General features: G+C 41.2%; 1 protein-coding gene across 1 annotated transcript in view; it reads right to left on the bottom strand.

Moving 5' to 3' along the window:
• Window positions 1-25,461, bottom strand: part of IL1RAPL2 (interleukin 1 receptor accessory protein like 2) — a 514,527-nt gene that overhangs the window by 16,471 nt on the left and 472,595 nt on the right. Inside the window, exons 6-8 of the mRNA XM_026653029.1 lie at window positions 14,437-14,566; window positions 7,222-7,367; window positions 511-654 (exon numbers count right to left, since the gene is read on the bottom strand). Of these exons, the coding sequence (XP_026508814.1) occupies window positions 511-654; window positions 7,222-7,367; window positions 14,437-14,566 (420 nt within the window). The remainder of the gene's footprint in view (window positions 1-510; window positions 655-7,221; window positions 7,368-14,436; window positions 14,567-25,461) is intronic.

The following is a 25,461-nucleotide window of genomic DNA, read 5'->3' on the forward strand; positions in this document are numbered from 1 at the left end:
CATCTGAAGAAGTGAGGTTCTTACCCACGAAAGCTTATGCTCCCAATACTTCTGTTAGTCTTAAAGGTGCCACAGGACCCTCTGTTGCTTTTTACAGATTCAGACTAACACGGCTACCCCTCTGATACTTTACTGGTGACTGTTCTTATTGGGTGTGATGCTGGGAAACATGAATGGAATTTAAGAAATCTGAGGATGGGTCAGAACTGATTTTCACCTAACTGAATTCTTCTGAGGAATCCATTCACACTTTGTCCTCAAGAAAAGGATTATAAAAGAGGCTTCAGAACAATTCCTTTATTGCCTGCTCATTGAAGTCAATAGAAATCCAATTAATTTCAGTGGATTTTGGAATAGGATTTTTGGGCCTTATCCTTCAAGGTGCTAAATACCTTCAATTTCAATTGACTTTAGGCACCTCTTGGCTTCAATTAAAATTAAGGTCCCTCAGCACTGGGCCCATGATATCTTTTTTGGGCTTATAGTCAGTTTCCCTGAGAGACTACTTACCATCCATAGATTCATCACCTCCAAAATTCTGTCTGTAGAATAGCATTAACTCTATGTTGTAGCATTTATAGATAGTCACAAGCAAAATAAGCAGGAGAAGGATAGCTCCCAATCCTCCGGCAAGCTCTATTTTGTAGATCAAATCTAGAATAAGCAGAAAAAGACAGACCGGTTATGATCCTTCCAAGCTTTAATTGCACCAATTCAGTGTGCAATTCCATGTACAACTGAGCAGCTTCTCTTTATTGCCATTATAAAATTAAGTCTACCTAATTTTCAGTTCATTAACTATTATTATACTTTACCTATTCACTCCTTCTACTGCCAGTCTACAATTGCCATCTAAAATTCATTTGAGGCTACAGTCATAACTCTTCGACAAGGGAATTATGCAGTGAATTTACACAGAGTATTAATCAGTCTCTAGATAGCTTGCAGAGGATAATTGTATCTTCTGTTTTGGCACAATGCGCCAAATACTGTACATGGCCTGTAAGAGTAATTATACTAGATGTACTTCACTGTTATTTAGGAGACTCTAGTTACCCAAAGAAAACCAAACAAAACTTTTATATGTATAAAGTCAGCAGGTGACTTGATTTTATCTGGTAGGCCAAGGCTTTGGCTAACTCATTTGAGAATTGTTCTAGCCCAGTGGTTCTCAAACTGTTTTACTGGTGACCCCTTTCACATAGCAAGCCTCTGAGTGCGACCCCTCTTATAAATTAAAAACACGTTTTAATATATTTAACACCATTATAAATGCTGGAGGCAAAACAGGGTTTGGGGTGGAGGCTGACAGCTCGCAACCCCCCATGTAATAGCCTCGTGACCCCCAAGGGGTCCCGACCCCCAGTTTGAGAACCCCTGTTCTAGCCTCTAGAGTGCACAACATAATGTTCATGTCAAGTGTTAATGGCCAATGGGAAGCCAGGGATGTACATGACACAGCTAAGTGCCATTTTTTGTGTGTGTGTGATGGATACTAAAGGCACCAATGTGCATAAGATGGGAGTTCTCAAACTTTTGCTTAGTATGTGCTATATCTTAAAAGAGACTAGAGCTGGCTGAAAACTTTCCGATGGAACAGCTTTCCATGGGAAAATGGCGATTTGATGAAATCAAAACATTTCACAGGAACATATTGACATCGTCCAAATTTTTGACAAAAAATTATCAAAGTGCTTTGTTTCGACTTTATTGTTTCTTCATCGATATACTATAACAAATATACTATACTATTAGATAAGACAAAGTCAAAACCAAGCAGTGTAGCCTTATTGAAATGCAGCTCTTCAATAAGGTCTTTTTGATGTTTGCCAAAAAATTTTTTTTCATTTCACAGAAAATTCTGAAATTTCAACTTTTTGTTCCAAATCGAGATGAAAGAATATTTTGAAATATCAGAATTTCCCATGGAATAGAAATTCAAAGTTTTCAACCAGGACTGATCGGTCAATATCAGCCGGGCACTCCCATTGTGGACACAGGAACAATCTCATCTGCCATTTACAACCACAGAACATCCTTGTAAGAATGACAGTGATTGTTTACATGGAAGAGTGACATCAGGAAAGTACTGGAGAATTTATTGAGATAAAGATTTTCCCTTTTTGGAAAATAAATTAATCATTCTCTTCACTTTTGCTCTTAATTTTACCTTCCTCTGTGCTGTTCAATGGACAAAGCTGAAAGATCCATTATGTTCTATTGTATATTCGGTGTCAAACATAATCCCCTCCCTCTTGCCCCCACCCAGGTTTAACACTGTGGACAATAAGGGCCCATTGATTTATGATAACTAAGATGGATCTATAGAGACCTACAAAGATTTGAGTCCTTCTCTCTGTAAGCCATAACAACTGTTTGTATCATCTCTACAGCCAATCCTAACAGTTCCTGTGTATGTCTGTAGGCCATGGGCAGGATTGTTTTCTGTGGAGAGTCCTTGTCTCTTTAATCATCTCAGTACTCTGGTCTAACAGAGCCCAAATATGCTGGCCTTCAGGAAATGGTATAATGCGAAACTACCAGGGTTTGGAGCCATACAAGTGGAGCCTGGCGTAAACATTTATAGATTACAGCTGATGTTGCACCAGGAAAATGCTAATATGATGATATTTATATAGGGCACATTTCATAAATGGATCTCAAAGCACTTTACAAAGGAGGTAAGAGTCTTTGTCCCCATTTACAGATGAGGAAACTGAGGCACAGACTGGCGAAGCGACCCCAGGCCAGTGGCTGAGCTGGTAATAGAACCCAGGTCCCCGGAGCTCTGCCGGTCACTGACAAACCAATGACAAAAGTTGGAATGACTTACAATAACTAAATCTGTAGCACTGGAGGTGCCCATTATCAGACTGAAGTGTCCTCTCAAACATAGAATAGACACTAGAACTACTCAGCCTTGCTTTGCAGTTCATCCACCCATAAAACTTACAAGAAGACAAGCTGACACAGCTATCACCAACAGCCCAGATTACTTTACACAAGATGTCAGTGCAGATATTTACAACTTTGACAAATATAGTTCGAAGAGACATAAAGCAAAAAACTAGGATGATACAAGACATAAAGTTTAGAAGCATAAAGTTTACAAAAACTTAGATGCTAAGAAAATGTACCATTATGCCACTGATGTCATCTCCAGGTTGAAAAGAGAACATCAGGTGGGCACATTTTGGGCTTAGTTTCATTTAGCAATGCTTCATGTTTTAGTAATTAACCATCAGATGCCCTCAACTTATTTTCAATTTCAGTTTCAATTTCCAATCTGCAAGATCTCTCCAGCAAGAAAGCATAGTCCCACAGAAGTACGAGAAGGAAAAAGTCACTCTGCATTTCTCAGTGCTCGTTTTAAAAGTCCTGCATGATGGAAGTAGCACAACTACCCTTGGGAGACTACTCCATAGTCTGATAGCTCTACACTCATCCAAAATTTTGTCTTTCTTAATTACATTCCATTAGCCCAACTTGTACCTCCCATAGACCACTCTAAATATCCAAGCTATACATGTTTTAATCTTTCCTCATAACTTAGCCCATCTCACTTCCTTATTATTTTTCTTCCTCTCCTCTGAACTCGCCCCAGTTTGTCACTATCTTCCACTAATATGGGGTTGAGAATAGGCTAAATATAAACATACTCAGCCCTGCCTGTGTAGCTGGTTCTATGCCACCCACTCTCCCCCTCTGCTTAACTGATATGTAAGAGGTAGGATGTGGGGTGGCCCAGCAGTCCCTTTGGCTGGCTGTTTCCATGCTTGACTGGCCCAGACTTATTAGGGCATGTCTACATTATGCGCTGGATCAACGGGCAACGATTGATCCAGCGGGGGTCGATTTATCGCATCTAGTCTAGATGCGATAAATTGACCGCCGAGCGCTCTCCTGTCGACTCCGTACTCCACCGGAGCAAGAAGTGTAGGTGGAGTCGACGGGGAAACATCAGCTGTCAACTTACCACAGTGAAGACACCGTGGTAAGTAGATCTAAGTACGTCGACTTCAGCTACGTTATTCACGTACACCAGTTAGTCACGTAGCTGAAGTTGCGTAACTTAGATTGATCCCCTCCTGCAGTGTAGACGAGGCCTTCGAGACCTTTTCCCGTGAGCTGCACTGTCTCCAATCTTGGTGTAGTTTGCAGTCTAGCCCATTACTTCTATCAAAACCAAAAAATACATTCAGATATATTTCATTCAGGCCCCAAGTCACAATGAGTAGTTCCTTTCTCCTTGAGTAGTCCCATTAAAGTCAATGGGATAACTTGTGGAGCAAGGCATTGTAGAGCATGAAGCATCTAAGAATCTGGCTCTTATGCTATTATACAAGGGAAAATCAGTAAAGGGAAAAGGTGCAAAGAATATTTCGTATTTAAAATAATGAAAAAGATTAATCCATGGTATATTATTTGGAGCACTGAGCTGGTTCAAATGCTAAGAGAACTAGAAATACCCAATAACCAATAGCTCAGTGTACCTCACAAGGTTCCTTCATGGCTAATGATGACATCAAATACAAAATTTGTTTCCTTTATGTCTGATGTGAAGTGGACGTTCTTGAAAATAAGTGTTGAGCTGATATTGTTGCAGTATATCCTTTCATTGAATAGCCTACTGCGTCTTTCAACTCGGGCCACTGATTGATTCGACTCAGCAGCTCCTGACAAGTTATTTCTGTTATAAGAAGTACATTTTGTAGTGCACTTAGATTTTTTTTTTTGTCAGAAAAGCCATGGACTGTTTTCAAAGTCATCTAAAGGGAATTCTAAGCTATTTCCTTGTTATTTACTGAGGGAAGCTGCTGGTAGGTGAATGAGGACTGCATAACCTATGGACTCCCAAGTAACAGGCATACTCAGGCAGCGTGGGGGCAAAGACTGTGTGGAAAATACATTTTAAAATATATCAAAGCAAATAATAAAGTGTCTTTGAAAGACACCAGTGAAGAAATGTGTGACAGAGAATAGACTGTGGTATTCATGGCTCAGGAACACACCCGTGTCTTTGTTTTCATAAGTGGGACAATCAGACTGGATTCCATGTAAAGTTGTCCATGTAAAGCTGTAGTTGTTTAATTTGTAGGCAAAATTGCCCCACTCTGGATGACACTGAATCCTAAATAACTAGACAAAACACCATTACTGTGTGGATATAATACCAATGTTTCTTGATGCCTAGGGACAGCTGTGTTTTTTACCCTTTGAAACGAACCTTCCTGTTTGCAAGACAATTAAAACACCGATCCAGCAAAGGACTTAAGGACACGTTTAATCTAAGCACGTGACCAATTTCCTTGGCTTTAGTTTCCTTGTTAAGCATGCTCTTTAAGGGATCAGTGCCTAAATCCAGAAACTCCATTCAGCAATTAAAGTTTGACTTTCTTTTTGATCCTTAATATTATAGTTGGAGCACCATGATTAATATTCACAGGTCTGTGGGTACTTTACAAGTCCATACATGGAGACAAAGGGCAATTAGGATAGGATAAGAAGTGATTAGTTTAGGGCACAACAAGGAAATTTAGGTTAAATATTAGAACTTTATAAATATGCAGACAATTAGACAATGGGACAAGCAGCCAAAAATCACTCTGAAATTGCCACCAATGGGGATATTCAAGGCAAGACTTGAAATTCAACTACTGGTGGTACTCTAGGGAGAATATGAAATGTATCCAGTCACAGTGCAAGGGGAGATGATAGAATAACTGAAAAGTGGTCCTTTCCAACTTCCAAATTCTGTACTCAGCAATATTTCTTAGGTAGCGTCACTAGCATTCTGAAATGCCTCAAATTTTCTTACTATTCCTTGTGCATCCTAAATGTTCAGTAAAGGAAACAAAACACTGCTTTAGCAATCTTTATATGGAAACTTCCAGGTGCACATATAAAAAGAACTTTACTTTTCTGGTAAATGCATTTACAACCAAGAGTAATAGTAGCAATGCACCCAATTTGTTACCCTTTTGTGAGCTTCCTGTGCCTTCTCAGTTTTGCTTTTCCAATAGATACAATTTCATAGCTTTGGTACCTGTTGGAATGCTTCATTTTAGACTGAATGGGGATCTCCATAAGGCTACGTCTACACCACACATGTTGGGTATGTGTAGCTATACATGGCAGTGAAACGCAAGCTGTGTCCACACTGCTGTGTGTAGCTCTACGTGTCAGTGAAAGGTTCTGGCAGAGGGGAGGCAGCGGGGAAAGGCCGACGGAGTCTTTCCCTCTAAATGTCACCCTAATTACAAATGAGAGAGGATGTTGAAATTAACAACATGGGAAGGATTCTAATGAGATACTGTTTACATTTTGTATAAGATAATGGTTTGTTCTAAACCACAGAGTTTCTTAAAAGATAATACTAATTTGGATGTTTCTTCTACAACCAACGGTATTAAAAATATCATGGCACTTGCAATATTTGCCATTCTCAGCACAGGGAATCCTGCAAATATCATGGTAAAGTTAAACACAATGGTAATGGATTAACAATCGATTGGATGTAATGGATGACAGAACAAGAAGCAATGGTCTCAAGTTGCAGCGGGGGAGGTCTAGGTTGGATATTAGGAAACACTATTTCACTAGGAGGGTGGTGAAGCACTGAAATGGGTTACTTACGGAGGTGGTGGAATCTCCATCCTTAGAGGTTTTTAAGGCCCGGCTTGACAAAGCCCTGGCTGGGATGATTTAGTTGGGGATTAGTCCTGCTTTGAGCAGGGGGTTGGACTAGATGACCTCCTGAGGTCCCTTCCAACCCTGATATTCTATGATTCTATGAACAGTCTACTCTGTAGCAGTGTTTTCCTTCTTGTTACTGTAATAAATCAACATGCACCTATATTGTTTAAAACGCTCAGTTTAATCAGTGAAAATATGATAAAGGAGAAATACGAAAAGAATGAACTTCAATATTAAATAGTGTGTGTTTTCAAATTTGCAGCTGGTTTAAATTGAAATTCTTTCTTTGACTTCATTGGAGCTGGGGCCATATTACTCAATTACTGAGTCCAAATATGAGCTCAGTAGTTCTCTAAAACAATGTTACACTTAATGGTACACGTATGCCACAATGCGCACGTATTTTAGCTGCAATAAGCACACAGGAAGAAATCCTGGCCCTTTGAAGTCAAGGAGAGTTTTGCCATTGACTACAATGGAGCCAGGATCTCACTCCATTCTCTAAGGCATGGGAGAGTTAAATACCTTTTTTACGCAGAAGGACACTGGCATGCTTACGTCCATTTCGGTTTTCCACGTGGCAGGTGTAGTTAGCCAGGTCTGCCTCCCCAACAGCATCAAAGGTTAATGTTAATTCCACTTCTTTCTCTCCAAGATGTTCTTTGAGGAGTCTGAAAGGAAGAATGATGTCTCCTCTTAGTCTGATGGGGACAGGATGCCCATGAAAAGATCACCATATGCCACACAGTGTACAAAAGGCCACAGGTTGCCTTCCACTTACCCAGCATGGAGGAGACCGGAAAGGGCCCCCAATAGATGGAGGAAAAATGGGAGAATCATGCATAGGGAAAGACAGCTATGAGGCCACAGGGAAGAGTAAGATGAGGCTGTGCTGCAGAAGCAGGGTTGCATACTGTGCTCTGGTGGAAAACCTACGGAAGCAGGTATGCAGCTTTGCGGAAAGCCAGGGATCGGTGGGATTCTGCTCTGCCCCTTTTATGGGCACACCACGTGGAGGATCAAGGATTTGCGGCTCAGTCTTTCACATGTTCTAAGGCACAAAGGGGAAGGGTTTGGGTTCCTGCAATCCTGCAGCAGCATGTAAAAATCAAACCCGACCAATACAAACAAACCCAGATGGGTTTTGATGATGGCCCTGGTGCTGATCAGCTGCTTGTAAAAGACATCTAACAAGTTCGCAACAGGAAATGCAGCGTCTACATAATCAGCTCTGTAGCCAACGGAGTCACTTCAGCCCTCTTAGTGTATTATTGCATAATGTGTGAGAAAAATGCATCAGGAACTCTGCACAGCACTCACAAATAATGTAGTATTGTAATGACTATAGTATAGTTTTACATGCACCGTGTATAATGCAGTGCAATAAGAATGCAAAGTGCTTACGGGCACATCTTTAATCTAGTTAGATCGGGTACTGGAACCGCGAAGCCAAGGAAGCATGGGCTGTAGAAACCTGCTTGGGATCCTGGTGACTTACTTGGATGGCTTGCCCATGCAGCAGTGGCTTCACTGCTTTGCCACCTGAGCCAGCTAGATCAATGCTAGCTCAGGTATGTCTACCGGTGCTGTAATCACAACTCTTAAAATAAATTAAAGTTTCCCAAAGAACAAAATCCCTTCCCCCCGGGAGCCCAAAAGAACAGCGACAGTCTTGTTTATCATTTGTATTGCAGAGCTAGCTGGAAAAGCCCCCCCACCCCTGCCAAGGAAAACTTTGACTTTTCATCATAAAAACAAGATCTGAAAACTTTTGGCTGAAACAAAAATGTTTGGATTTTGAGGTTTTCAATGAAAAGAAATTTTTTTCCACGGACAGTATCTCACTTAATTAAAAAACAACAACATTGTTTTTCCCCACTGAAAAACAATTTAGATAGACAATTTTCAACCAGGTAGAGGTTGGGATGGGGACCCCATTGTGCTCAGTACTAGATTTTCAGAAGAGCTCAGGACCAGATTTTCAAGTGCTTGGCACCCACCCTGGGGCCAGATTTTCTCCAGGTAAAGATATCTGGCAGCTCCCATTGCGACATGGCCAGATTTTCAAAAGCGCTCAGCACCAAACATGCACTCAGCATGCTGAGCGCTTTGGGAAATCTGGCAACAAATGTTGATGCCCAAATGAGAGTGGACAACTTTTTAAAATCTGATCCAAAGTCAGAGATGGTTTCAGCTGTAACATAGTGATCTGGAGTTTGTGGGTGGGTAGATCCAGGATCCAGATCCTGACTTTTACAAGGGTCAGGTCCAGAATTTGGATTTGCCTCTTGGTTCTGACCACCCCTACAGTTTGGGTGTGCATTGAGCTTGTGACTCAAATGCATCTCTAAACCACCTAGTTACAGTATGTTAATCCCTTTCAATTCTGCCTCTAAAACCAAGAAACCTTATGTGATCTGAGACAAACTCTCAGAAACCATACTGGAGGGAACCCCTTTTTCTCTAGTTACACTGTATCTGCACAAGTGCGTTGAGAATCAGGACTGCCCCCTCCCCCCCAGCATATCTTTGAATTTTGGAAAAGTTTGAATTGCTTCTTTTTGCACAACTATCTTCAATTCTTGTGTACTTCTGCATTTCCTGGTTCTGGCACAGACTGCAAGGGCTGAAGTCCTGCAAGAAAAGCTGAATTTGCATCATTTCTGGACAGAATGGGAATCTCCAGAGAGAAGATGCTCAGCCTGCAGACTTAAATTTTTGCTTGCATTCCATCTGGCTGAATCATTACACGTCCAATCAATTAAGTCCATTTTCTTTATTAATATTCTTTGTATCTGTTGAGATAGTTACCCCTGGCCTGTCTTTCTTCTCTGTTGGTAAACAATATGCTCCCCATTTTGGTCCACAAATCACGCTGCAGGGAAGGAATAAAACAGCTAACGAAGATATCTGGGGGCATTAATCAGAAGCACTTCATGAGTTTTCAGGGTTTCCCAGGCTTAGATTTATTATAATGAGCAAATCTTACACACGGTGACAATTATAAAGATAGTTCAAAATTATGATAAAATAAACTATTATTCCAAAGCCATTTAAAATTAAAGTCCCAGCCATTCACCCTACACTTAAATAATGCAGAATCATCTAAAAAGAGCTCTCTTAAAAAGAAAAAGGATTTGCATGTGGACTGAGAATCATTGTCACTTATCCTGTTGCTAATTAAAATGGCAGAGAAATAAACTCAGTAGAAGGGGATCTAATCATGGAAATGAGAAGAGACACTTAAATATTGGGGTGGGCTGGGGTAAAGGCAGCAAACTGCAGGAAGCTCCAAATGGGGTTAGACCTTTCATTTGCTTTTTACCCACAGAACAGAGCTCATGAGAAATTCCTTTAAATATGTTACATACAAACACAGAATATTACAAGATGTGCAATCTCTAAATGGCTGCATTTTGTAACTGATCCTGTGAATAGACAGAGCCATGTTTTCTGGGAAGTACAGAAGAATTTTAACAAACTCAGGCCCTGAACCTGCAAAGGGATCCATATACACAGGGAGAAACCCCAGTCCCATTGAAGTCAGTGGGATTTTTGCCATTGACTCACCCAGGGATCCAAATTCCCATGCAGCAACTTGAGATACAATGACTTAGGTACAGATCATTACAGTCCCTCTCATTGATGTTAGACACATAAGTGTACATACAGGTGACGCTATTTGCAGGATCAGGGCCTGCATTAATCAACATGTGATCTACAGCCGTATCTGTAGGCGAACTCCCGCCCTGTGATGTACACTTCTCGTATATAGCCGAGGATCTGGGCCACTACTTCTAACAGGCACAAAAACCCTAGTTGTTCCCTCAAGAAAGATAGATTGTAGATGAAAGGACACATATGTCGACACCTCCAAACAGAAGCCATTGAACTAACAAGCTGTATGGTGGGCTTCATTGCTTAATCACTCCCCATCTCATTCCCCGTTCTTTGCCTGTATATTGTCTTTTAAGATTGGAAACTCTTCAGGGGAGGGTCATCATCTTCTTACTTGTCTATAAAGCACTCAAGGGTTTGTCTACTGCAATGGGTCTTGGAGCAGTGAAACTGAGGCAGCATGGGATTCAGTGTAAGCTGTACAAACCTGCCTGGGCTGGAACCAATGACTTGAGTGGCTAGCCTACGCTGAAGTGTGCGCTGCCGTGGTTCACTGCTCCGGGTCCCGAGCTAGCTAGATTAATGCTAGCTCAGGCATGTCTACGCGAGCTGCATTCACACCCTGTGACTGCAGTGCGGACACACCCTAACATGCTAGCTAAATAGCAGTAGTAATTTGCTTTCTTACTTCTCATAGTGGAATAGAAGCTTTCACGTATTCTTGGAGCATTTTGCACCTGCTAATTGACTTGTGTGGGCGAGAGTGCAGAGAGCGAGATAAATCAGTGAGGGAAAATGAGGCTTTCAATTTAAAATGTCCCCATTCACATCTTTTCATGCATTGAATAGGAATTAAATTATTTCCATTTTAAAAACCGAGACGCTTCTTGTGGGGAGAAAAAAAAAGACAAATATATTTTCCAAGACAAGCATTATAAGGGATTTGTAAACTGTTTTATGGTGTCGCGGGAGGACAAAAATATTAGCAATTGATAGGGTAATTTGTAAAGTAAGATTTATAGTGGACAATATTTCTCGGCTGTGGCAAAGGAATAGAACTGAAATTCACTGAGAACTCCTTTGATAATCAGATGCAATTCACAACTCTGCAGGCAGGCTGAAAGACTGTTATTCCTTGTTTAATAGCACTGGTTCAATTTATATGACATTTTTATTACCGTGTGGAAATCCCACCCCTGGGCAAGAAGAACATGGGCAATGTCTCATCCCCCACCCCCTTCCCTACAGTTTTCTATCCTTCGGTGAATTTAATTCAAGGGGGAGGGAGGTAGGAGCGGGACCTTCTCACTTAGAAAAAGAAGATCCCGCCTTTGATTTGCCCCTGCAATGCTAATCACTACCTCACGGTGATCAGACCTCACCTTCTTTGTCATGCCATCTCACAACCCCTTGATAAATCACTCCAGACCCAGTTCTACAGCCCTTAGCCATGCTGAATAGCCGTTACCCTTGCAAATAGTCCCATGGATATGACTTCAAAAGGAATATATCTGAGTACACATTGTAGTGATCTCCTAAAAAAGCACAGATTAATTCACCGTCAATTATCAATATTATAGGAGGAAATGGATATCATAGATTCTCTGGAGTGTCACTTGACTGTGTACAAAAGACCTCACCAGCTATATTACATTCTCTTCAGAACAGAAGGGAGTAGCTTAAATCTTCTGTAAAGGAAAATATCTGAAGTAGCCAGGGAAGATTCAGATTCAGTTTGAAAAGCAAAGGGATGGGCTTCTAACCTTCTCTAAGATACAAAGTAGAGATACAGCTTTAGACTCTTAGCAACGCAAAAATGCCTGGAGACTCATTGGTCTGATTGTATCAATGCCCAGTTACTACAAGTTTATCTCAGCATTTAAAGGGACACACCTGCTGATGCATTAATAGCAGAATGGTTGGACAAGTGTCAGATAGACAGGGCCTACCATCGCTAATCAATTTCTAAGCATCAGTTGCATATCTTTTATCTTGGAAAAGATTAATAACAATGACGATGGAAGAGATGGGCAGGCTTGCAGTGCTGCTAACATGACAGCAGTGTTTAGTGTTGAATTAAGAGGGCATGGTCACCATGAGAAAGTCAACTTTTGCAAACAGTTACCATATATGTGGTTGCTGTGGTTATTTCCAAATCAAAGAAAAGCGTGAACTCTGGCACCTAAAATAACCGCATCGGAGCTATTGGCAAGTGCTGAGCTTTCAACATTGACCATGGTCTATAAAAGCGAGAGGGGATCTATGGTGCTGTTAGATGTACTGAAGAGAAGACATTCTTGAATTGCTCTGAGTTTATACTAGGTCTACACTAAGGGGGGGTGTCGATTTAAGATACGCAAATTCAGCTACGTGAATAGTGTAGGTGAATTCAGCGTATCCTATTCGACTTACCCCGCTGTGAGGATGGCGGCAAATCGACTGTCGCGGCTCCCCCGTCGACGGCGCTTACTCCTCCTGACGAGGTGGGAGTTAGCACGTCGATTCGGGGATCGATTTATCCGTCTAGATGAGACGCGATAAATCGATCCCCGAGAGATCGATTTCTACCCGCCGATCCGGGATTTTAATTGGGGGGAAATGTGAAATTACTTAAGAGGAACAATTAGATGGGACAGCGGAACACAAATGCAACTTAACCTCTGATTCAATCAAAGAAGTTGAGAAGCCAACAGATAAAGAAACCAATTGTAATCTGTGATAAGAGCTCACTGCTAGTTTAATGCCCTCCGGAATGGAGTGCATGCTGGGCTGCAGGAGGGCACATGGTCAGATCATGCTGGGCTCCAGCAATCTCTGGCAAGTGTGGACGGATGCGTGGCAGCCAACTTTGACTCCCACCTTCCCCTGTGGCACTGAGCAGAGATCTGCTGCAGCTGGGAACCTAGCCCAATGTCCTTCTACTGAAAGATATTGCGACTTCTGGGTTAAATTCTACGCCCATCCAGTTCTCAAAGAAGTCAGTGGAGGAGGCATGCATGTAATTTGGGGCAGAACAGGGGACTTAGTTTGGAATCAAGAGATGTTCCGGGGGAGTGACAAAATCATTCTGTTATAAAGGAACTTCCATATGAAGAGTTTTTAAAATGCTCATTAATGCAGGCAGCAGTTTGTTGGAATTTTATATTGGTGGTGTGCAACAAAAACCCTTCTTGCTTTTTGTGAGGAATCTTACATGTGACTAAGGGGCAATTTTGGGTCCGTTATTTTGGATTTCTTTGATAATTTGTTGTTAAAGATGGGTCTTAAACAGGTCTTAAACAGGTGAGAGATGGAAGATGTGAAAAGAACCTGGGTTCTTTTAATATTTATATTCATCATTTGTCAAGGAGAATTGGGAACACCACCATGAGCTGGGCAAACATAGATGAAGATGTGGGTCCTACTCAAGAAGCTTTTAGTCAGGGAAACATTAACGAGGGATGACAAGGGAATATAGTTACGTACAAACTCCATGAACTACGAGGTTCATTTGGACTCATACAAATTAACGGAGACACATATTATGAAGGATTCTTTTCTTTAAAACTTTTACAACAAGCAATGGTCAGCAATCTGAATGTCTGATGAAACAAAAAAGGCCCAAGATGAGTAAACAAAAACCTCACGATTACTTGTTTCTCTGCAAAAAGGAACACATAAACGCTTAGAGAAGGCACTGGTTAAGTTATGTGCACTGTACATTCTCTATGCTGGTTGGGCAAATAGAAGAGAAACAGTGTGGAAATCTCTGGCAGGTGGCCATCCATCTTTAGGATTAACATCGATACTGAAAATAACATTAATTTCCCAAGAGCAGCCACTTGGGGCAAATGTAGTGGACAATATCATTATAGTTAAAGGCCAAAAACAACCCCCAGGACATTCAGAAGCATGTCAGCGGTAGCCTAGGGAAATTGGTGACATATCCTCAGAACACATGGATAGCCACACTGTCTTTAGAGTATATTCAGAAGCAATGAGCTAATGTTGCACTGGTTCGCAGCCATCCATCTCTTTTTAGACAAGAAAATCATTTTCAGTTCAAATTAAAAAGCTGTTAAAAACATTCTCTGTTGGGCCATACCATTTTCTTGGCAGTAAAATAAATACTCCAAACAGTACCTGATTTCCCCTTCTCTAATGTGACCTTCTAGCTCTTCAATGAATTTTTCCCCTCTCATCCAGTAGATCATGGGGCCCGATTCTCCACTGAATCCAAAGAATGCTTTGCAGTCAATGCTTAGTGGGTTACCTGAGGATAACATACAGAGAGGAGGTTAGACAAATAAGCATAGATGTCAGTGAAGGAAAATAACTGTGAAAATTCTATTGCTAAAAGCTTTTAATAAAGTTCCTTGTAAAAGACTATAAGGAAAAATAGCCATGAGGCATGAGGGGAAATTACCGTGTGAACTAAAATGTGCAGTGGATAGTAACAATATAAACCTCTTATGTTATCCATCATTTAAATGTTCTTAGAATGGTATCACATGGACAGTGAGATGGCAGCTACTAGAAATGGTCATAGGGGAAGTCATGTTGGGTTAGTTGCTAAAGGAGAGGCCTTCCTCCCTGCAAGATTCTGGGTTCTATTCCAAAAATTGGCCAGTGTCACGAGGCAGTAGGAAAGTCACTAAATCTGTGTGCTTCTGTCTACCCCTCTGTAAAATGGGTGTAATAATTCCCGCGTCACATGTGTACTGTTCATAAAGCGTTTAAAGCCCCTCAAGTAAAGTTTGTGTATAACTGCAAGGTAGCAACAATAGAAGCAATATTCATATCAATAGGATTTGTGAAAAATGATTAAAACTCAAATGACTGATCAGGTAATAAATAAAGAAGCCTCTTTTCCCAGTCTCTCTCTCAAAAAAATTTTTTTTAAAAGAAATAAAACAAAACACAGATGGTTCTGCTGCCTCTCTTTTCTCTCCACGGAATCAGCTTCTAGATAAGTTTTCGTTGAAACATGACTTTAGCTATACTAGATAGCCAAAAGGATCATTCAGTATTTGGTTTGAAGGCCAGATGGTTGCTTGCCTGCCAGTTGTAGCTGAAGCAGCAGTAGCAGCCACCACCAGTGAATTTTGGGGAATCTTGCCCATTCCCCGAGTATGCAAATATAGCTGTTGGATCTCTTTCTGCATGCATATGTCACAGATGTTGCTGAAGAGGCTCTGGTATCCCTAGCTCCAAAGAAAGAAGATGGGCAATTGGAGCTTGAGCTGATGTCAATGAAAAAGACTTTCAACTGGAATTGGATCAAGACCAGGAGGTGGAAAATGGACTAAATTAGATTTAGAAGAATTGTCTTATTGTGCCAGCCATGCTAGTAGTTGACAATTTTTACACTGGAACAGAATGGGCACCTCACTCTTTTAGGGCTCAACCTGAGAAACCTTAAAGGAGCCGGAGTTCCATAAAATGCTAAATACTCAGCGTCTGCCAATCAGGACCCTTTAAGTTGTTTCAAGCTGGGCTCCCAAAAGCACCAGTCACTTTGAAAATTTAGAGTACAGTGAGGGAAAGAAAATCTGCAGGTCTTGTCTGAGAAAAAGACTGTTTCTCCAGAAAACATCGAGAGGAAAAAATGGAAAGGAAAACGGAATGTGTATCACGAAAGTGTGCTAAACAAGGTTTCATGAAAATTGTCACTACAGTATTTACTGTTAGTGTGTTTATTATTTGTAGCTAGCCACAAAACATATTGATATCTATAAATAGCAATTATATACTGATAGTTTGATGTATAGATTATATATCTACATTTATTCACCCACCCCCCCGCAATACTGGTTAATGCCATAACAAAGAGACATAAAGGATCAATGAATCAACAGTCAAACAATATGTATCCAAATGTAGAACTGCTCAGCCTCACTCACTACAAGACAATAACATGGGGAATGATTCTATGAAATATTCTGGGCCAATCTGCATTCTCACATAGGAACCAGTTCTGTGAGCTGCTGACTAGTGTCCTTAACTGATGTGAGTGAGAATTAGTCCCCCAGCTATATACATTTTGCAATTTCTATAGATGGCCAGTGCCAGGTGTAAGTTCTTATTGTGCTGTTTACTCAGCAGTCACGATGCATATCAATTTAAAGACATTTTTGTGATTCCTGGCATGCGGGGGTTCAATCCATGTTTGACTTTAATGGAAAAAGACAATTAGAGCAATGTGAAAAAAGGAAAAGGCTAGATGTGCTCTATCAAAAATGACAGTATTTGCCCCTTCCTTGGCACACTGTGCTGGCCGTTAAGTATTGCTGGGACAGTTTCTTACAGGATGTTTTTTGTTCACTCACCCAGCAGATTCTCGCAGAATCAAATGAAGGAAACAAAAACATTCTGAAGAGATGTCTGATTTCTATAAGTGCAAAGTAAATATCCTGAAGTGATTCACTTAACAAAGTAGGAAAAATTAAATAAATAGCTGTCGGTATAGTATTTCTGCCTGTGAAACATACCTAATGTATGTACCTAATGTATGGGGTCAGCATTCTTTACCTTGACAGATCTATACATTCTAAATTTGCAAGTTATGGTTGTAGTTCACAGCTTTGCCACGCTGACAAAACTGAAAAATAAACGGATCTTTTTAATTTAAAAGTTCAGTTAGAAGAAAGAAACAGCCTCTGTGATTTGCATTCAGCTAGGAATATAGGACTGACTATAGCAGATCAATCCAGTCATCTGTCTAATCTAGTATCCTGCCTCTGACAGTGACCTGTAGCAGATGCGTCAGAGGAAGGTGTAAGAGTCCTTATTTGATGGAACAACTTGTCTTTTCAAAGTATTACAAAATGGTACAAATACAATTATGCCCGGGGTGAAATACCTTCTGCCAACAGCCATACTCAGAGTCCTCCCGTTCCCCACAGGTATGCAAAAGTCTATGCAATGGCCTTGTATGGTATTTCATCCACATGGAGTAATTTCACTTTTATTGTGCTTGGTCTGTATAGGTCTTATAACTCCCAGGTTGCCCTATTGGCCTACTACAGCCTTACAGGCTGAGGGTCTGTCTACACTGCAGTTGGGACTCGGGAGGTGTGATACAACAGCAGTGAAGCCAAGGCAGCTGCACGGACTAGCCCCGCCCACCTTGAATGCATACTGAAGTGCCTGCTGTCCTTGCTGCTGTGGCTTCACTACTATTATTATTCAAGCTAGCGTTGAGCTAGTTAGATTAAAGCAAGCTCAGGTATGTCTATATGTGCTGTAATCACACCTCCTGACTGCAGTGTAGACATACCCCTAGGCCAGAAAAGAAGGCATTAAGAAGAAGGCTTCTTTAAAAGAAGACTTTATACCCAGATGTAAATCTCAGTAATGGGGCAAGCTCCCACCATTCCTCCATTCCATGCTAAGATAAAACTGGCTGCAGTTGAAGCCTGTTCCATTGGCTTTCTGGGAATTACAACCAATCCCATATAGACGAGAAGCAAAGCGTGTGCCATAATACCCTGTACCCATCTGGAGAAGTCCTATCATCGATGGCAGAATCCCTGAATCAGGGGATGCAGTGGGCAGTGCCTCTAGTGATTCTCATTGCACCAGCATGGGAGCAGGATCACAGTGATCACGTACTGAACTGAGCTTCGTGGACAACTGGAGTAATAGTTAATATATAGCTACATATAATATAGGGCTCTAGTGACTCATCTAGATCCATGCCCAACACCCAGAGAATTGCACGTAGTTATTCACATTATGCATTACACAAAAGAGTTAACATTTATCTACATTAAAAATTCTCTTGCATCATTTAATTAAAAATCAAAGTTCCAAAGAGTTTGTGGGATTCTACAATTGCCTCAATTGTCAGTGAGTTCAATTTAAATCCGATAGACATTTTTTTAAATTAAATATTTTGGCTAAAACTTGGGGAATGATTAGAGGGATTACTAGTGAAGTCAACGTTTAACGGAGTGTTTTAAGTAACAGTGAGGAAAGAGTAGAAAAGACTGTTAGATATTATTAATTCTCCTTTTTTTAACTGGGGTCACCTTGTTACATTAAAGCCTCTGCTTCCAAGCAGAAGTCTCTACTTTTGCTTTCTTCTCCTACTCTGTCAATCAGACATGCTGTTGTAAACTCCCAGCTGATAAGGCACAATTGCTGGCAACTGGAACTTTGGATAGCTAAATCTTATTGTAAATTTTCATATGACTATTTTCACAATAAATGAATATGAATTCTACAGTACATTTTAACATTTCCCCTTGCATTTCATTTTTCAAAAGAGAATTCCAACTAAAAACAGTTAGCCAAATCCTGCAGACCTTTACCGAAAGTGATTTCACGGGAAGTCTTGGCTAAGGACTGAGAAAGCTTTTGCAGTAGAATATTGCTCTGTGTGATTTTGAACATGCTTATTGTGGGTTTGGCATATTGTGAAAGTAAATGGCATATTCTGTATTGCATCTCGTCTTGAATATTACACCCTCCCAGCCTCAAACAAATGATGCTTAAAATAACTCTGTAAAAGGGGTTTGGTCCTTTAAAAACTAAAATATCATGGCTAAATGAATGCCTCGGAGACTGGTGCACAAAAACAAAGCTGTATATAGATCACAGGATCCAACTGATGCACATTGGCATATCGATTTCTTTGTTGGCAGGTAGCTTATTTTCTACCACTTTATACTGGTTGCTATTTGCACTGGTAAGAACACTCATATAGTCGTTCCTGGCTAACTTCTGTTAGTGACTGTAATCAGGCCAGATGCCTCTGATGTGCCCCCTTGTGGCCTACCGTCATGCTACAGGCAGCCTTCCTCAGTTTCCCCTCTTGGACTGTTCACTAAACTAAAAAAACCCCCAACCACTTTTGTCCACTCCCATCCTTCATTGGGCTCTGCATTATTAAATCAACAAACATTCAAAATAAAGTTTTCCAGTCCATCCAGATGTCTACACAAAACAAAGGCGTCTCTTCGTCCTGCCTGGTACCTTTCCTGCTTTGGCGTGCCCTACCCGGGTGAAGTCTTTGTCCTAACTCCCACTAGTCTCTGCTAGAGCCTGCTCATTCCTAGCAGTCTCTAATCCCTGAGCATCCCCTCCTTCACTGCAGCCTCCTGCTGCCCTTTACAGGGCAACCACCCTGGTCTCTTCCAGGTGTGGCTCAGTCTGTAACCAGGATTGGCTGGCCCCAGCCCTCCGGTCCTTAAGGGTGAGGCCTCCTGTTACAGTGAGCTTTTCCTCCAGTGGATAGGGCTTAAATGTCTCTTTCCAAATTGCCTGATCCCAAGCCCACTAATGTTAATGAGGCTCCTTGTCATCATTATCCTTTGGTCAAAAGCTCAAAAGTTTGAAATCCTGGGATTTCCTGATTCTTGTACTTTCATTCCACTTTACACATGCCATCTTCGGAAGGACACTCATCCCTACTGCTTCCAGCCTTCTGGTGTCTCTTGCATTTAATGCAGCTGCTTCCAGACCATGGAGTTATACAGTTAGTATTTTCACTTTGGTACCAAACATAACATTTTTATCCGTCCATCAGTTAATCAGATTCTGTGCAGCATATGTCGCTAAAGCGTGTCTCCTTTAAACCTCATCCTTGATGGACCCATCGGATCTGAACAGACTTCTTAGGTACACGCAACATTTTACTTGTTCTGTGACTTCACCTCTGCTGCATAATGACAGGTCAGAGGAATAAAAGGTAATGATGACATCAACTTCCCGCCTCAAACCTCACAAACCCGTTCTGATTTCCCACCCCAAATAGTTACAACATTGAGTGGTTCTATCAGTGTAGCCTGCTGGGTTCTATTTCTGGTTCTTGCCCTGAATTTGCAGGATGAGCTCAGGCAAGCCACAACCCTTCTGAGCTTCAATTTATCCATCTCTAAAATGGAGGTAACATCATCTTCATAACGGTGTCAAGAAGCTTAATATTGTTAATAAAGTCCTTTGAGATCCTTGGATGAAAGGAGCTCCGTCTGTGTCACTCGTGATGACATTTATTTAAAGTGATAGAGTTCTGTCTTCCCCTGCTAGCTAAGTAATCCTACCTCAGACCAATATAACTAGGAAGATGAGAGTCGAGGGGCTGTGGAGAAAAGAGACTAGACCCCAGAACGGCCAGGCATGGATGCTGGAAAGCAAGCTATATTTCTTTGGTGCCAATGGATGGATTTAGGTCTCTGAATATCGGCACTCAAGTTTGAAAATGTAGGTTGCTGGCACACTTGTTGTTTGTGTCGAATATATTTTCAGAACGGTAAGGATTTCTGATGAGGCCTGGCACATGTACTGTCCCTGGAGAACTGTTTTCTAAATAAATAAGTTTTAAAAAATGATGATACTTGGGCAGGGGATGTTTTCCCTTTGGCCATAATCTGATTTTGATATGTGCGTAGTACACAATTAAACAATAACCCGAGACAGCTAAAATGGTCTCTTGGCCCTGAATCAGCACAATATTTGTGGAAGGTCATAATCTGGTGTCTGCACCTGCACCTCTTTTGCAGGAAACTCAGTTTGGTGGGGGAACCATTTTTGATAAGATCTACAGGTGCTTCCTTTCTAGAACTGCTTAGACCGCACAGACCTTACTAGCATTCTTCAGTCTCCTTTCCTCATGAAACACTTTCCCTTATACACTAAAGCACAAAACACTCCACCCAAGCCATAAGAAATGAGGTAAAGCTTTCCAAAATCAGGTCAGTACTTGGCTGGACTGATGACAGTATAGCTCTTTAATCTGGGCAGAGATTCATGACTGCTCTAGCAGCATTCTTGGACAAGAATCTGACCACTCGTATACCAATTTGATGCACATACTGGTTCTCTGGCACGTCTGTGATCATCCTCATCTGCTTTAGTGGCATTCTGCCCTCTCAGAAGGTGGAAAACAGTTTCAACTGGGTTAAGGTGCCAAAACTGGCTACCAAACAAAAGACTGAAGAGGGTGGCCTGCAAAATACAGTACAGGATACCTCCTTCGCAAGGAAATCCTTGTGATAAGCGGTGTCAAGGTAATTCTGCATGGTTCATTTTTTGGGTTTGCATCTGCAGACACTCGTGGGCATTAATACTACTGATTAGTGCCTTTATATGGTATTTTTAGCTCGTTTGCCTCAGTAATGACTATTGTGCACATGCAGAAGGGAAGATGTGTGCATTGCTGCAGAATCATTCTCTCATTCCATCAATGCTTAAGTTTTAACTGGTTCACATTTGACAATAGCGCAGGTGTCTTACTCGATAGAAAGGCACTATATTTCTTGGAAAAGATGCAGTTGGGCCAACAGCTGACAAAGAGCTCTACATCCATCTTCTCAGATGTTGGCTAGACATCAGCATTTTGTGACCTCTGGAGCTCTCGGCCAGCAAGGGGAGGGAGAGAGGGCACACGTTATTCAAGTGGCTTTCAGATTTATATTGCCAGAGTTTCATGGGACATACCAGAAGCATCAGCTACGAATGTACATCATATCACCCAGTTCAATTACAGAACACAGTGCTTGTGATTATTAAAGAACCACAGGCTGTATGGCCAGCCAGAAACATTGTAGTCACCCAGTTGGACCCTTGCAGTTTGCAGGACCACTTACTATCTCACTTTCAACTGCCCTTGTAGTGACGGCAGGGTCTATTGTACAATCCAGCTGGTCTTAATTTTCCCCTCATATCTATTTTAACATTTAGATTCAGGCCAATGCTCCTTGGCCTACCTAGTTCTGGGAATAATGCTCTCTCTTTGTTTATTTTAAAGTTATTAATCAGCTGTCATTATATTCCCCAGCTCTTCTCTTTTGTGTATTTGTGTTGAGTATCCAAGTTCTCTCCTCCTATCTTATCCATGTATCATTTTTTATTGTAAAAAATATACATTAGACTTGGAAAAGGTTCAGAAAAGGGCAACAAAAATGATTAGGGGTATGGAACGGCTGCCGTCTGAGGAGAGATTAATAAGACTGGGACTTTTCAGCTTGGAAAAGAGACGACTAAGCGGGAATATGATAGAGGTCTATAAAATCCTGACTGGTGTGGAGAAAGTAACTAAGGAAGTGTTATTTACTCCTTCTCATAACACAAGAATTAGGGGGTCACCACATGAAATTAATAGGCAGCAGGTTTAAAACAAACAAAAAGAAGTATTTTTACCACACAACGCACAGTCAACTCCTTGCCAGGGGATGTTGTGAAGGCCAAGACTATAATAGGGTTAAAATAAGAACTAGATAAGTTCATGGAGGACAGGTCCATCAATGGCTATTAGCCAGGATGGGCAGGGATGGTGTCCCTAGCTTCTGTTTGCCAGAAGCTGGGAATGGGTGACAGGGGATGGATCACTTGATCATTACCTGTTCTGTTCATTCCTTCTGGGGCACCTAGCATTGGCCACTGTTGGTAGACAGGATACTGGGATAGATGGACTTTTGGTCTGACCCAGTATGGCCGTTCTTATGTTCTTATGACCTCTCTTCTAGCTTTTTTATGTTCCTCCCTAGACTGTGAGAATGTAGCTGCATGCTTTATGACTTTATTACAAGGTCATGTAACACAATACAACTTTTTCTTTTGTTTGACATGTGACTTTCATGTGCAGACATTACATAGACATTCCACTGAGTACTGTAGGTCCATTACTCAGATAACTAGAGGTAAGAGATGAAAGACATATTTTAGTCCATCTCACTAACAGTCTTCTAGAGACTGTCTACAGGACTGAATCTGAATCTCCAGTTGTGAGGTTTGCAAGGCAAATCATTGTGTCACGGGTTTGTCACTGACCAGAACTCTGGGCTGCTATAATGAACTTTAAAAATGTCTGGAATTAACCAAAGAGCAGACTGTCTTATAGTCATCTGGCAAAGTGGGCTGAACTGAATAGAACAGTCAAGTAAAGAACCTACTTCCTTTACTTCAGAAGGAAATCCTGGACAAGGCGATAAGGGAGACAGAGCTTCTACTTGCAATTTATCCACACCACAAATGCCAGGGGCAACATAAACCTTGATTCATGAAAAACAATCTTTGTGCAGAAGCTGATATCTAGTTTGCAGAGAATGTCAATTTTCTCCAAGTTCCTTCCAAGGACATGCTTTTAGCCATTCTCTTGCAATCGTCAGTAACAGGCAGAATCCAGGAACACACAAGTACACCGGAGCCCAAACAAAGAATAAGAGCTTTTGGGCTGTTGGGAGAATTAGCTCTGTAGGTGCTGAGCTGTAGAAACTCGGGTGGCCTATGCAAGCAGCACCTGCGGATACTGAATATCTGCTGAATACGATCCATAGATTTTATGACAGTAAACTATAGCAGATGTTTTACACTAGAGGTCAGTCTTGCAATCTAAGACCAACCCTCTTAGTCTGAAATTCTGAAAAAAAAAAAAAAATACATACGGTGCCAAATGTTTTGTTAAGTAGGTTGTCTCTTTGCTCTTTAAGTTTACAAGGTTGCATTTAAAAGGTATCAGTTAATCAAAGATTTAGGTAGGCAATCTCTGCTGAGCTGTGCATATTCATTAGTACTGAATAAACAGTATGATACTGTACTTCTGCTACTGTCAGCAAACGTCCTCCTCATTCCCATATTTCATATCAGACATTTCATGGGTCAAATCCCGAGAGCTTCTGAGTGCCTGCAGCTCTCCTTGATTCCAATGGAACATGGATGCAGGTATTTAGCCCCTCTTGAGATTTGTCCCATGTGGTGAATAAACATCAGCTTGGTTTAAAAATTGATACTTCCCACTCATACTGGATTCATTTAATAAACCCTGAATATAGATGCTGAATAGTTAGTGTAATAGGCAGAGGAAGCTGGAGACTCTGCACATAGAGGATGTGACGGGTTGGATCACAGAAACCCCCTTGGGAGCTGCCACCCAATGTACCAAGACTACCCCTGCTTCTGTTTTCCCTGCCAGCTCAGGACTCCAGCACCCTGTCTTGCTGAGCCAGACACTCCCGTCTGGCTCCAGACACAGACCCAGGGTCTGAATCACTTGTCCCAAAGCTGCAAGTTTACCTGAAAACAGCTCCCAGGAGTGTGCTTGTCTTTAGCACTCAGATGCCCAACTCCCAATGGGGTCTAAACCCAAATAAATCCGTTTTACCCTGCATAAAGGTTATGCAGGGCAAACTCATAAATTGTTCGCCCTCTATAACACTGATAGAGAGATATGCACAGTTGTTTGCTCCCTCAGGTATTAATACATACTCTGAGTAAATTACTAAATAAAAAGTGATTTTATTAAATACAGACAGTAGGATTTAAGTGGTTCCAAGTAGTAACAGACAGAACAAAGTAAGTCACCAAGCAAAATAAAATAAAATGCGCAAATCTATGTCTAATCAAACTAAATACAGATAATCTCACCCTCAGAGATGCTTCAGTAAGTTTTTCTCAGACTGGACACCTTCCAGGCCTGGGCACAATTCTTTCCCCTGGTACAGCTCTTGTTCCAGCTCAGGTGATAGCTAGGGGATTCTTCATGATGGCTCCTCTCTCCTCTTTGTTCTGTTCCACCCCTTTATATATCTTTTGCATAAGGCGGGAACCCTTTGTCCCTCTGGGTTTCCACCCCCCCTCACTGGAAAAGCACCAGGTTAAAGATGGATTCCAGTTCAGGTGACATGATCACATGTCACTGCAAGACTTCATTGCCCGCTTGCCAGCACACACATATACAGGAAGACTAACAGGTAAACACAACCATCTGCAGACAATGGTCCTGGTTAATGGACGTCATCAAGATTCCAAACCATCATTAATGGCCCACACTTTACATAATTACAATAGGCCCTCAGAGTTACATTTTATATTTCTAGTTTTAGATACAAGAGTGGTACATTTATACAAATCAGATGATCATACTCAGTAGATTATAAGCTTTGTAATGATACCTTACAAGAGACCTTTTGCATGAAGCATATCCCAGTTACGTTATATTCACTTATTACCATATTTTCTCTAAAACTATCCCAGTTACATTATATTGACTTATTATCAAGTTTTTATAAAACCATATAGACTGCACAACGTCACAGAGGGCACAATCGATCACACAGGAGCACATAATGGGATATTCAAATCCTGGATTCAGATGCTCAGATCAGCACTTAGGTAACTAGAAGCCCATTTTGCACACATTAGTGCCAGTTTGTGCACCCTAATATG

This window comes from Terrapene carolina, unplaced genomic scaffold (assembly GCF_002925995.2).
Source record: "Terrapene carolina triunguis isolate 2854851 unplaced genomic scaffold, T_m_triunguis-2.0 Scaffold131, whole genome shotgun sequence".
NCBI lineage: Eukaryota > Metazoa > Chordata > Testudines > Emydidae > Terrapene > Terrapene triunguis.